Source organism: Mesocricetus auratus, unplaced genomic scaffold, assembly GCF_017639785.1.
Source record: "Mesocricetus auratus isolate SY011 unplaced genomic scaffold, BCM_Maur_2.0 Super-Scaffold_100006, whole genome shotgun sequence".
Lineage (NCBI taxonomy): Eukaryota > Metazoa > Chordata > Mammalia > Rodentia > Cricetidae > Mesocricetus > Mesocricetus auratus.
In genome coordinates this window covers 71,158,531-71,173,257 of record NW_024429190.1, presented here as the reverse complement: position 1 = coordinate 71,173,257, position 14,727 = coordinate 71,158,531, and the positions used below count along the sequence as shown (strand labels likewise).

Sequence of the window (14,727 nt, the reverse complement as noted above, 5' to 3'; positions counted from 1 at the left end):
GGTGGGAGGGAACAGGGGAGAGTGACTTGATCTGAGCATGCCAGGAGTCTGGGTGAAGGGGAGATCGCTGAGCTGTTCACCTGAGACTATGGCTGGATCTAACTTGGAATTCCACTGTACAGTAAGGTCCAGAGAGAGCTTGTAAAGCAATGAGCTGCCTACTGGGGGCTGCGGAAACATGACAGAATACACACGAGGACCTGATGAGGGATTCCCAGCATCCATAAAAAAAAAAGTCAGATATAGAGGCATCCCAGTGCCAGAGCATGGACGTGTGCAGTGCCAGAGGGAGCATGGAGATGTGTGGATCCTTGACACTCATTGGCTAGAAAGCTTCAGGCTTAATGAAGAGATTCTATCTCAAAAAGTAAAGTGGAGAACGACCAAGGAAGACATCTTTAATGGAGCTTTGACCAACACATGCAGATGAACATGTACATGTTTTCATGAACATAACATCCCCACATGCACGGATCAGAGAGAGAGAGACAGACAGACAGACAGACAGACAGACAGACAGACAGAGAGACAGAGAGACAGAGAGACAGAGACAGACAGAGACAGAGACAGAGCTCTGAGCTGCCTGTTGCCTGGTGTTAAATGGAGCACTGCCCCTCCAAAAATCCTGGTACCCAGGAGAAAGTATGAGGACAGCATGACACCATGGATGAATAAAGCAATTTTCCAAGTGTTTCCGCATCTCCCATGGCCCATCACCAGTCTTGATGAAATTCATTTGCTATATGGATCACTCACTCATGGATAACTATTTTTAAGACCAATTTGAAAAACAGCTTCAAGAGAAGCCATCAAACCACTATCCAACTTCCTTTTCACTCTTCCTTCAATAATACCTAAACTCTTTGGGGGAAAACACCTTAATTAGGAAATAGCTAAAGATGCATGACTCAACTTCACCCGCTACAGGTCAAAATTACTGGACCAAATACTACCAAGTCTGTGAACTGTTCTGAATATTGGTACAGCTTTAGAACATTTGAAATACAATTAACTTTCACATTTCTATTTATTCGTGTGTGTGTGCGTGTGTGTGTGTGTGTGTGTGCGCGCGCGTGCGCGCGCACGCGTGCACACCTGCATATGTGTGTATAAGACTATGGCATGGAGGTCATGGGACAATTGTAGGAGTCAGTTTTCTCCTTCTACCATGCTGGTCCTGGCTACCAAACTCAGGTCATCATGCTTTGAGGCAAGTGCCTACACCCTCTGAGTCCCCTGCTGGTCTCAGAATATAACTTTTAGAGTACTAAAAATGCCTATCCTATTTAAAAGAGCTAATGAATCTCCCAATGTCTGCCACCAGTAACCGGCCCTGTGTCCTGTTGGAAACTCAACTGACCTGTGATGAATTTAAATATTTTTAAACAGGGAGAGGTAGAGATTTTCAATTTTTTAAATCACATCGTTTCCTTCATTGCCTATGTATGTAGACCTATTCAACTTTTGTGTGTAGTTAGTGGTTTAAGAATAATTTGCGCTCAACTAACTCAGCTATACAAAGACCACCATTACAAAAAAATGATACTTAATGAATATGAAAGGGCAGATGAATGCATTTCTGTCTTCAAAACCACTGTTGAATGATTCATCGTCTAAAGCGGTGGGAGCAGGGCGCGTGTGGGCACGCATTTCATGTGCACTTGTCAAACTAAATGGAAACAGACAGCACTTCTTGTCCAGCGGAATGTCTGCTGTGGTGAACACCGTTGACTTCTTCAGGTCCTCACCTGCTGTGGGTGCCCAGCCACGGTCCGGCCCACCCAGTGACAGGAGAAGGCGGGCTATGCAGGGTTTTCCTCAGCATTTTTCTCTTTGCTAGGCTGCAGTGCTGCTGGGCGTTTCCCTCTGCCCAATCCTGCTTCTTCCCCTCGCCTCTCTAAAGAAAACCGTGTTCCCTAAACTGTATCTCCATTCCTGCCTCCAGAGCACCCACGCTTCAGCATCTAACACCGCACTCTCTAAAGATGCTGCTGTCACGGGAGCCCGAAACTAAGGATGGTCTCCATGGGTGGGGAAGTAACTCCTATTTACCGTGGAGGCATTTTAAATCGGATCTGATTGGCAGAAATAGTTGCTCTCACGGCACAGATAAGAACACAGTGGCTGAGGGAGGTCTACGTAACGGCTCAGAACAGGCTTGGAATCTAAGTTAATTGTGTTTGAAAGCCCCTCCTTTTCCTGGTTCCTTCGCTTGTGCTCCCTGTGTTTGGATGCTTTCTAAGAAGGAAAAATTGAGATAGTTGAGGGCTAGAAACCACGAAAAGTCTATCCCTCTTCACAGAGTCCCACCTCCAAAGCTGTTACACAGGAGCGAACTAACCTGAGAGTCCTCGCAGGTCACGGGCAGTGACTAAGTTGGAGCAGACATGCTGGTGTCTGTAGATGGACTCCGACAATAGGAAGTGCAAGTTGTGCAAGGGCATAGTGGAGATGAGGGGCAGCATTCCGTCCTGGTGAGGGATCTGCACCGAGATGTGGATTCTGGAGGGGAGAAGGCCAAAGTGTTGAGCTGCAGGATGGAGCCGCCAACTGGACACCTTCCTTGTCATCACTAATTGGTCTTCGCCAATGAATTTAGCGTTTTTCTCCCCTTGACCTTTGCCACGTAGGATTTATATCTGAATGTGAGGGTGTTGATCAGTGGTTCTCAGCCTTCCTAATGCTGTGACTCTTTAATACAGTTCCTTGTGCTGTGTTGACCCCAACCATAACATTATTTTCATTGCTACCTCATAACTGTAATTTTGCTACTGAAAATTGCTAATGAAACTACTAGTGTTTTCTGATGGTCATATGAGACCCCGTGAAAGGATCAGTTGAACTCCAAAGGGGTTTTGACCCACAGGTTGAGAACCTCTGATATAGATATATACACAGGGTTATATACACAGGGTCACTTTCATTCCTAAAGGATCTTTAAGAATCATGGCAATCAGGAAATACAGACTTTTTTCTCCCTATACACAATGACATTACACTCACAAATTATTTCAAAGCTTCCATTTGCTTTAAGTGGCAGCCTTGTCTCATTAGGAGCTAAGGCTTACTGACTGATGAGGCTGTCATCCCCACTCTGTCTCCACGTATACTGTGGGCTGGCACATTTATACACTTCTGTGTGTGTGTGTGTGTGTATGTGTGATGTATGTTGTGTATATGTATGTTTGCACATGTAGTGACTGATGCAGCTGCCATTCCCATGCTTCTTTGTGTGTGTCACGTATGTTGTGTGTATGCATGCTTGCATGGGTGTAGGTGCCTTTGTGTGTCCTTGAGGCAGGTGGAAGCTGACCCTGGATCTCACGCTGCTTCAACGCAGGGTTTCTTGTTGAGCCTGGAGCTCACTGGTTCTAGAAGTCCTGGCTAGCTAGGCTGCCCTGGTGAACCCCAGTCTCTGTCTCCTGAGTGCTGGGATTACAAGTGGCTTCAACAACTGCTGAGTTTTTCCACACGGGCTCGAGGGATCTGAACTCCATTCCCCACACTGTCTGCTAAGTGCCTTAGCCTGTGTATATGCTTAAAGCCATTTATTTACATAATAATAATGAAAAATAGAACGGTTGAGTTCTTGGGATTGACATGTGAAGCATTCATGATTCTAATTTAAATTAAAACATATATTGAGAAAAAAATTTAAGGTCAGTTTCTTCACCCAGTCAAATCCTACTAACCGCAGTGTCTTTCTCCATCTAAAACCAGTCATCTCTCTGTTGAAGCCCACCCTCCTGCGCTCCAGCACCTTGCATTCCATTCTGACATCCCCATTCTTCAGAAACCTTTCCCTCCATCTCTCCTCAACTCCGGGAAGCCTTTGTCCCTGTGTGTAACCTATTCACACTGGCTGCTGTCTCTTGTGTGTTCACAGACTGCTTATCTCGCCTCCCCACTCTGAGGACAAGGACAGTTTCCTTCATTGCCTTTGTCTCTGCAGAGCATGTAGAATACAATTCAAAATAAAATATGAACTTAATAAATACTGGTTAAAGCCCGGGACACAAGCGAAGCTGTACTTATGTGCTGCATTTGTTTTCATTGCATAAGTTTAAGTTTTCACAAAGCTTATTGAGTGTGGGCTTTGAGTTTCTAAAGCTGGTTTGTAAGCTCTTTTCTCCCCCGGAGGAATCCAGACATGAGACTGAGGAGCACGGCTCCTTACCTAGGAAAGGGTCAGTGCTGCCTGTGTTCTTCTGCTATTGCTCCTTAACAAAAATAAATTCTATTTTGTTTGAAAAGAAGAGGGATTTGCATAGTGACCCCAGTCAGTAGTTCATAAAGGTAAATACTTAAATTCTGTGACACTTAATGAATATGTATGACACAGAGGAAGTCTCTTTTGCTATGCAAGAAATGTAAGTATCTGTCTATCTGTCTCCCATTAAAATCATGGTGGCAGAGGGAAGAAATAGGTCTAGTGACTTGTAGCTTTGACGGTGTTATTACTCATTAGTTTAGTAGGAACTCGGCAAGTGTGTCTTGGGAACCAGGAGCACCGAACAAGATGGGAGAGACACAACACATCACCGTGGTCCCTTCCCGTATGGTTTTCACCATCTACCACACCACGTGGCTGCCGAGAATGGCGGAAACACACTGAAAGCAGCATAGACGGGCATCGGAGGATTGGAGGAAATGCTGCAAGTGTTCCTAGAAGAGGCACTGTGTGTGCCACTTTCTAGAACGAGATGACTTAGCTCCAGCAAGTGGAGCGAGTGGGGCTGATGGAGCTGGGACTTTAAAGCACCCAAGAGTCTGAAGCCCTAGGGAGGTAGCGGGAGTGTCTGTAGGACGACAGGCAAGGGGCCAGCCCTCAAGGGGCCTTTGAAGGAAGCCTTTCTCCTGAAGCTCTCATCACCACTATTGAATTTGCAGGAACGTCTCCCACTGTCCTGCCGTGGCTGGAAACACACAGGATACTTGCAATCCACTCATGGGGTGGGGGAGGGTGGGGGTGGCACCTGACCTGTTTGGATGTTCTTTGTGTCTGACGTCCAGGTATTTCAGGGTTGCAATGAAGGACTGTGCCTGGAAGCCTCGCGCTGTCCCGGCCACCACGGGGGTGTGACAGATAGCACTGTCTGTTCCAATGGTAACAACATTGCTCCTCAAGGGGGTCCCTACATGGCCCACCTTGTCCACAGCCTTTGCCACACAACGCACATGGAACCGCCGGCTGAAGTAAATGCTGTCTAGGACCTAAGAGAGAAACAAAGCATCGCAGACATGAATGTACTGCATAAGCACGATGGGTCTGATACAGGAAATCCTGTTACAGGATTAGCTATGGAGGCCATCCATGCATCCATCTGTCTGTCCATTCCTCCCGCCCTCCATCCACCCATCCATCATCCATCCCTCCATCCCCCCCTCCATCATCCATCCATCCTCCAGAGCAGTCCCCACTGTTTCCCAGTAACAGAGGCAGAGTAAGAGATTCCCACAGCTCCCAACAACATTGCAGAGGTCATGGTGTTATAAAAACTTGAGGCTGAGAACTTGGTCTATGACACCTCTTCACCCTTGATTCCTCCACATTTCCAGAAATGCAAAAGCAAAAGGAACAAGGGCAGTTCAGAGGCAATGCAGGTCCCTGTCACCTGGACGTGTCAGGTGATGTGTGCACACATGGGGAGCACAGGTCAGGAAAATTAATTAGTAGTTCTCTGTGCCTTAGACCTCCCACAAAGCAATCGCATAAATGTTGTAATTCCTCCCATGGAAACAATTTTCAAAGAAGTCCATTAAAAATTAAAGAAAAATTTCCCATTAAACTTTTTTTAATTAGCTGCCACCTCTTTATTTATTTATAAATGGACTTAGTCTAGGAGGGATGTTAGGCATGTTACAAAAATGTATAAACACAATGGTATTGAATGAATAATTGAAGAAATGAACATCAAGCAAAGGAAACTGGGGTAAAGAGTATTAGTCACCAGTTTAACGCAGGGAAAAGCTAAACCACAATGCTATAAATTTAGTACCTATAAAAAGATGGACTTTTGGCTCAAATACAAAGTTCTGTTTGAAACAGAATTAGATAGTTATAACAAGCTGTTAAGGCTTCTCTCTCTCTCTCTCTCTCTCTCTCTCTCTCTCTCTCTCTGTGTGTGTGTGTGTGTACTAATACCTTGGGTTCTCTGTCCTTGTCTTAAACTTGGTTTGAAGCAGGGTCTCTATGCTGTTTGCCACTGTCCTGCACACTCCAGGCTAGCAAGTTTCTAGGTGTTTTCTTGCTTCTACCACGCACTTTACCATAGGATCACTGAGATGATGTGCTACCCTGCCCAGTTTTATGTGGGTTCTTGGGATTTAAACTCAGACTCTCATGTGTGTATATAAGAGCTCTGTCTCATAAACATCTCTCAAGCCCTAAAGTTTTTAATACTGGAGAAGGTGATTTAAATTTGTGCTATACTGCAAAAGAATGGGTTTCCTGTCTTTGTGAGTACATCGTGCCAAAGACAATGGCTATGAGTGACCCTGTTCTACAAGAATCACAGTCTGAAAATCTCAGAGGCCCCACACTAGTCAGGAAAGGAGCTACAGTGAAAATGCAAAGACTTTTTGCTACTGTGTAAGACAGCTAGAGTCTGCATTGAGCCGGAGTCTTTACTGTCTTAAAAACAAACAACCCCCCCCCCATATCACTACTGTGTAAGACAGCTAGAGTCTGCATTGAGCCGGAGTCTTTACTGTCTTAAAAACAAACAAACAAACAACCCCCCCCATATCACTACTGTGTAAGACAGCTAGAGTCTGCATTGAGCCGGAGTCTTTACTGTCTTAAAAACAAACAAACAAACAACCCCCCCCATATCACTACTGTGTAAGACAGCTAGAGTCTGCATTGAGCCGGAGTCTTTACTGTCTTAAAAACAAACAAACAACCCCCCCCCATATCACTACTGTGTAAGACAGCTAGAGTCTGCATTGAGCCGGAGTCTTTACTGTCTTAAAAACAAACAAACAACCCCCCCATATCACTACTGTGTAAGACAGCTAGAGTCTGCATTGAGCCGGAGTCTTTACTGTCTTAAAAACAAACAAACAACCCCCCATATCACTACTGTGTAAGACAGCTAGAGTCTGCATTGAGCCGGAGTCTTTACTGTCTTAAAAACAAACAAACAACCCCCCATATCACTACTGTGTAAGACAGCTAGAGTCTGCATTGAGCCGGAGTCTTTACTGTCTTAAAAACAAACAAACAACCCCCCATATCACTACTGTGTAAGACAGCTAGAGTCTGCATTGAGCCGGAGTCTTTACTGTCTTAAAAACAAACAAACAACCCCCCATATCACTACTGTGTAAGACAGCTAGAGTCTGCATTGAGCCGGAGTCTTTACTGTCTTAAAAACAAACAAACAACCCCCCATATCACTACTGTGTAAGACAGCTAGAGTCTGCATTGAGCCGGAGTCTTTACTGTCTTAAAAACAAACAACCCCCCCATATCACTACTGTGTAAGACAGCTAGAGTCTGCATTGAGCCGGAGTCTTTACTGTCTTAAAAACAAACAACCCCCCCCATATCACTACTGTGTAAGACAGCTAGAGTCTGCATTGAGCCGGAGTCTTTACTGTCTTAAAAACAAACAACCCCCCCATATCACTACTGTGTAAGACAGCTAGAGTCTGCATTGAGCCGGAGTCTTTACTGTCTTAAAAACAAACAAACAACCCCCCATATCACTACTGTGTAAGACAGCTAGAGTCTGCATTGAGCCGGAGTCTTTACTGTCTTAAAAACAAACAACCCCCCCCATATCACTACTGTGTAAGACAGCTAGAGTCTGCATTGAGCCGGAGTCTTTACTGTCTTAAAAACAAACAACCCCCCCATATCACTACTGTGTAAGACAGCTAGAGTCTGCATTGAGCCGGAGTCTTTACTGTCTTAAAAACAAACAACCCCCCCCATATCACTACTGTGTAAGACAGCTAGAGTCTGCATTGAGCCGGAGTCTTTACTGTCTTAAAAACAAACAAACAACCCCCCATATCACTACTGTGTAAGACAGCTAGAGTCTGCATTGAGCCGGAGTCTTTACTGTCTTAAAAACAAACAAACAACCCCCATATCACTACTGTGTAAGACAGCTAGAGTCTGCATTGAGCCGGAGTCTTTACTGTCTTAAAAACAAACAACCCCCCCCATATCACTACTGTGTAAGACAGCTAGAGTCTGCATTGAGCCGGAGTCTTTACTGTCTTAAAAACAAACAAACAACCCCCCCATATCACTACTGTGTAAGACAGCTAGAGTCTGCATTGAGCCGGAGTCTTTACTGTCTTAAAAACAAACAAACAACCCCCCATATCACTACTGTGTAAGACAGCTAGAGTCTGCATTGAGCCGGAGTCTTTACTGTCTTAAAAACAAACAAACAAACACCCCCCATATCACTACTGTGTAAGACAGCTAGAGTCTGCATTGAGTCGGAGTCTTTACTGTCTTAAAAACAAACAAACAACCCCCCCCATATCACTACTGTGTAAGACAGCTAGAGTCTGCATTGAGTCGGAGTCTTTACTGTCTTAAAAACAAACAAACAACCCCCCCCCCCATATCACTACCGTGTAAGGACATCTGCTGTGGGACACTTCTTCCCAAGTCTGTGCAAATAGTACTAGTCACCACTCTCTGGTGGGTGGTGGGTGGGGTATGGGTGTGCTTATTTAAAGGAAAAAAAAGACATTTGCCCTAGTTGCTCCTTTTCATGTTCTCCCCCAGGGCTTTGCAAAGCGCAGACCACACAGTAGGTGGTCTGTTCTTCTGTTTAAAGCTCACTCCCTACTGTGTGCCATTCATCTGCTGGTTATTGGAAGATTTGTGAATGTGGTGGTAATCTACTCCTCAAGAAGCTTTTACCCAAATTCTTACTAAATAATTAAAAATACATAAAAAGGAATCACTTAATGGTAGCCACCTCGAATCTTGGACTTGCTTGATCATTTATAAGCCAGCGACTGATCTGGTCAAGGGACCAAGTATTGGAAATATTTTACGGCTCAGGAGACTAAGAGAGGTCAAAGAGCGCATTCATATTAAGTGGCTGAAAAGTGGGCAGACTCGGGATTTGTGAATAGGCCAATAGATGGCTGGCTTAGTTCTCTTCCTACTACACGACATTACTTTTCCTAATAGCTAAGCCTCGACCTGATTATCTGATTTACTCCAAATCCCACGCACATACCTCATGGAATTAGACAAGAGCAGCAGCAGCTCTTTCCATCCTGATGGGTTCAACCTGCCTTACCTTGTGGTTGACGCTGGTGAACGGTGTGTTATCAGTGATGGTCTCAAAGGGAGAGCGAGCCCCATTGCCATCAGTAGGGGCAGCCACTTCCCAGCTGAATTGCACGGATGTTTGGTTGACGCCGGCCTCGCTACAACGGTCCTTCATGACAGCATACCTAGGGAAGTGGGGGTCACAGGGAGTGACACAGACCAGCGGGTAGCCTGGAGATGGGGCTTTCTTGACTCCTTCCTTTGTAACCTCTTCCACGTGATCATAGTCAGCAAGGGTGACAACCTAGGAGAAAACAGTAGAGCTCAGGCTGGGTTGAGGAAAACGAGGATCTGGGAGCTACTGCGGCCTTCCCCAGGACCACACGACCTCTTCACTCCCAGGTATTCCATGAGCCAAAACAAGAAACTGCAGTGAAGATACCGTGCATGGAGGAGAGCCTCCTAGAAGCCTCACTATCCTATTAGATGCATTCAGAAACCGGAGCCTTATCTTTTATGTGAAGAAAAATGCACTCATTCTTTTACACAATGGAACCCAGATTCTATTACTAATAGTGGCTGCTAATTTAGAGTTGCATTCAATTGTTAATGGCACATAGAGGCATGCTTGCCCAAAATAGAAAAAATAATGAAGGCAGTGTATTTGTTACATAGTCAAATAGGAGACAACTTTTGAAATATCTACCTCTTCTAATTCATAACAGTCTAGTTAGGGGGAGCTAGAAGAGGAGTTCCCATTACTTGACTCTGGATTCAGAGTCCACTGGTGTGACCTTTGAGCATTTTCTTCCTAATGGCCTTCATTCTATTCTTCCCAAACTGAGAACCATGGCACCACATCTCTACAAATACTTAATTCTGGGTGTGGTAAGTATGCAGGATAATAGACACAGAGTAGTATTGCTTTCTTACTCTTCTCACCAAAGCAATTAGAAGATCAACTGAATTGCACATTCTACCTCTGTCTGATCAATGCGGCGACAACACAGTCTTGAATCAGGAATGGGTTCTTCCACCTTTTGCACTATTAGCATTTGTGCAAATAAATGATCTTTTGGGGGAGGTGCACTGTGCACTGAAAGGTGTTTTATAGAATATGTGGATTCTGTCCATTAGACAGTCATAGGACCCTGTGTGAGAGATGTGCTCAGCAGAAATGTCTCCAACATGGAGGAACATTCCCTGTAGGGGGGAAGTGGGAGGAGAGAGCCCCTTGGCTCAGTGTCAAGAAGAACAAAGAAGCACAGACTGAGATCTATCATCCCCCTAGTTCTCATCTACTACAGGCCATGGAGACACAAAGCCAGCCATCCTTTGGACCAATCAACTCACAATGGGTGGTGCTGGCAATATGAGACTTCCTGCTGCCTCTTGGTCTAGAATTGTCACAGTAGCTGTGGTCACATCCCCAAGCACTGCTTCCACTGGGTCATCTGGGCCAAGGACTAGAGAAAAGGATTCATGCCACTCCCGATCTTCATTGGACAGGATCTCGACTTTGAAGAAGATGTGATCCACACCTTCACCAAGGGCAGGACGGAAAGAGCAAAGATGAGGGAAGGTACTCAAGAGAGCGCAGGCTAGCACAGCTCAGACATCACATTAAAATATGCCCTGTCCTTTCAGGGGCTTCTCACAGATACAACCACTGCTAATCACTGCAGACCCATCTCAAGTAGAGACTGTTTTATAGGCCAGATTCTCTGTGGTAGAGACTCGGCACTGTAGATTTACTATTCAACACCATACAAGGATTAATGGCCCCTGCCTGACACAGGCTGGCTGTAATAAAAATCTATGATCCAAAGTACACTTCATCCTGGTTACTCTTTTTTTTTCTTTTTGCTTAATTTTTCTTTCCATTTTACACTTATGCATGAGCTCTCTCACATGGCTGTGAGAGCTTACACACAGATGTCCTCCGAAGCAAAGGCACAAAGGCTGCCTACCAGGCCACGCTTCACAAAGATAATAACACAGAAGACCAGATGCTGGAAGGAGGCAGGCTTTAGAAGTTCCTCCATTTCTTGTGACGTGCCGGGAAGCAGGATCTTTCCTCTCCTCCTTCCCACATCTGGTCTATGCTGCTTCTGACCTGTCCTCTCTTCAGAATCTTAAATAGTAAAGAGTAAGGAGAAATAATACAGATGCAGAAGACTGGCTACCGTTCCAGCAAACGCCAAGCAGACACACAAAGGCTGGAACTTGTGCTGCCTAGTCTTATGTCAACTTGACACAAGTTAAAGTCACTGGAGAAAATGCCTCCATAAAGTCAGGCTGCCGGCAAGCCTTAGCACATTTTCTTAGTTAGTGATTGATAGGGAGGGCCATTGATAGTGGATGGGGCCATCCCTGGGCTGGCGGTCCTGGGTTCTACAAGAAAGCAGGCTGAGCAAGCCACAGGGAGCAAGTCAGTAAGCAGAACCCTTTCATGGACTCTGCATCTGCTCCTGCCTCCAGCTTCCTGATCGGTTTAGTTCCTGGCCTGACTCCCTTCAGTGATGGACTATGATGTGGCAGTGTAGAATAAATAAATCCCTCCCTCCCCAGCTTGCTTTTGGTCATGGTGTTTCATCACAGCAATAATAACCGTAACTAAGACAGCCCTGGAAAACTCCAGTGAGGTGTCTGAGCTGCAGGAACGGCTACCCATTTCCCTACCGAAATCAATGCAACCCAAGTCAAACGGTTATGACTGGACTCTTGTCTTACCGTCTTCCCAGACCCACCATTGTTGTTGCCTCTAGAATAAACTCTTTTTGGAAGCTTATGGCAGGCTATCCTGTTTCCCAGTACATATAAAACCATTTGTACATTGGGATTGTGTCTGTCAGATTTGGTAAATCCTAAAGGGCCCAGGACAGCATTTTCCACCATATATCAAATGATGTATGTGCATATATCTGTATTTAAAATCAAGGCTATTTCACTCAACTAAACAACAGGCTAACAAAAATCCTATCGAATAAACCCAAATGCTCAGTGTGTTCTATGAATGGGTACTTTTTTTTAAACTAGCTAAATTTTTACCTACAATCTCAAATATACATTTAGTAAATGCTTTATATTATTGAAGCTATTATATGGTAATTTAATAACTCATCATAGTCCTTTATTCAAATGACATTTTCCTATCCACTAAGAAAAACCCTAGCTGGGCAGTAGTAGCACATGCCTTTAATCCAGCACTTGGAAGGCAGAGGCAGGTGGATCTCTGTAATTTGATGTCAGTGTGGTCTACAGAGCAAGTTCCAGGACAGCCAGGGCTACACAGAGAAACTCTGTCTCTCAAACAACAACAACAACAAAACCAAACAATAACAACAACAAAAAGAATCTTATAAATTGGACTGGTGGGAAGGGGATGGGGCTCTTTGGGAACAGGAGGGACAAGGGAGAACAATAGCAGAGTGAATATGATCAAAACGCACTATATACAGATATAAAATATCCTAATGAAATCTATTATCATGCATAACCAATAAAACGCTAACATAAAACAAGAGAAGAGAAAACCCGAAGCCCGAGACTGGCACTCACTCACCAGGACTGAATTTCAGGACTCGGCTCTTGGGGTAATAATCCACCCCAGACTGGGCGGACCCATCTCGAGTGCTGCAGCGGATCTTAGAAGTCCTATTCTGATCGCCTCTGCGGATGACCTTGATGCTCAGAACTGCAATGGCATCTGGCCCTGCAGGTTCCCGCACTTGGTAGGCAGCTTCTTCAAACTCAATGGTAGGGGCTAAGGAAATGTGGGCAGGCAGGAAGATAAGAGCAAGTTAGAACAGCTCAAAGGGCCAGACTCCCAAGCAAATAGCTGTAAGCGGCCAGAGGGAGCTGGTCACAGCACCATGGCCACAGCTGACTGTCATAAAGACCGCCAAGTGTTTACCCCGAGCAATGTTTTGGACAAAGGAACTAATCCTGGAGGCATTGTTTCTCACATGATTCTTCTAAAGACAAAAAGTGGAAACATTAAAACTTTAAAATGTATGATAGTTAAACTTCCAACATGACATTGCAGTTCAGAGAATGTTTTTAAACTAAAGCTTATAAAAATTAAAATTTGCACAATTTATCAAGGAACTGAGACATAGTAGATATTCAATAAATATCTATTGATTTATTACATAATCTTTTTAGTTACAAGCTCCCAATTTTTAAGATTTACAATGTATCTCATATATATATTCCTTAAGTATACTAACTTGAAGGTTTAGTTCTGGGCCTTTGGACTTCTATCTCAGTGTTTTGAACCCTCCCTACCCATGTCAGCCTTTTCTAAATTCTAAATATTTATTTCAGTCAGTATAGTTAGTTTAGGAAGAAAGCTTTCTCAACTCAGTATGGTTTGAGACACTATTGCTGTTGTTGGAAAATGACGAATAATAATATTGGTTTTTACCACTTGAGTTCAAATTTCACGAGGAAAGGAAGGTTAGGATGGTGGCAGAGAAGAAGATAAAAGTGAGAGCAGTGATTAATAGTCTTAGTGCATTACAGACTAGTTTAGAAATTTCTCATCTCTGTTGTTTTCTGTCTTTCCTAGAAAGTTTCATCTTGACTTTACAGTTTTAGGTAGGAGGCTCTTTGAAACATTGGCACACTGCTGAATGGGGTGAATTTGTTACCTTGTGGATCTTTTAATTTCCATCTGTATTTATGTATATGCACACCCATGTGCAGACGCCCACGGAGGCCAGAAACAAGCATTGGATCCATTGTGGTTACAATTATAGGCAGCTGTGATCTGCTTAAGTGGCTGCCAGCATCTGAACTCCAGTTCTCTGCAAGAGCGGCCATTGCCCTTAACGGCCCTTAACTGCTGAGCCATCTGTCCAGTCCCAATCTTGTGAGTCTTGATCATATCATTTGTGTTTTCTTTGTGTCTGAGAGAAGGTCACCTTGGGGGTTAAACTTAGGTTTGTATAAAGGGTTAATTTAACTACAAGGTGCTCTCTCTCTCTCCCTCTCTCTTTCTCTCTGTGTTGTTGTGTGCACATAGAGGCAGCTGTTAACCTCAGGTGTTGTTCTTCAATAGCTGTCTGCTTTTTTCTGGGGCAGGTTTTCTTCCTGGAACCTGGGGCTTACCAAGTAGGCAAGGACAGCTGACCAACAAACCCCAGGGCTCTTGCAGCTTCCACTTCTCAGCACTGGAAGCACAAACAAATCTGGCTTTTTATGTGGGATTGAACTCAGGTCTTGACCTTCGAGGATCAAGCACTTTCCCAACTGAACCATCTCCTCAGCTCTGTGGCCAGCTTTTCTTATTTATATCCAAGACGGCTCCTGACTTTTCCTGAGGACCTCTAGGAGTCTCACCACTCTCAGAGTAGTTAGGAATGCAAATTCTAGAATCCAGTAAAAATCAAGGCTCCCGTCCAGTGTTCCTGCTTACAGCTGTGTAGCTAAGATGCAAATTAAGTGCTTTGCTTATGCTCTGTTTTTCA

General features: G+C 44.5%; 1 protein-coding gene across 1 annotated transcript in view; it reads right to left on the bottom strand.

The window, feature by feature from the left end:
- The window catches only part of Fras1 (Fraser extracellular matrix complex subunit 1), a 400,187-nt gene that overhangs the window by 18,773 nt on the left and 366,687 nt on the right, over positions 1 to 14,727 (bottom strand). Inside the window, exons 61-65 of the mRNA XM_040747451.1 lie at positions 12,819 to 13,019; positions 10,607 to 10,794; positions 9,282 to 9,557; positions 4,982 to 5,214; positions 2,342 to 2,502 (exon numbers count right to left, since the gene is read on the bottom strand). Coding sequence (XP_040603385.1) covers positions 2,342 to 2,502; positions 4,982 to 5,214; positions 9,282 to 9,557; positions 10,607 to 10,794; positions 12,819 to 13,019 — 1,059 coding nt within the window. The remainder of the gene's footprint in view (positions 1 to 2,341; positions 2,503 to 4,981; positions 5,215 to 9,281; positions 9,558 to 10,606; positions 10,795 to 12,818; positions 13,020 to 14,727) is intronic.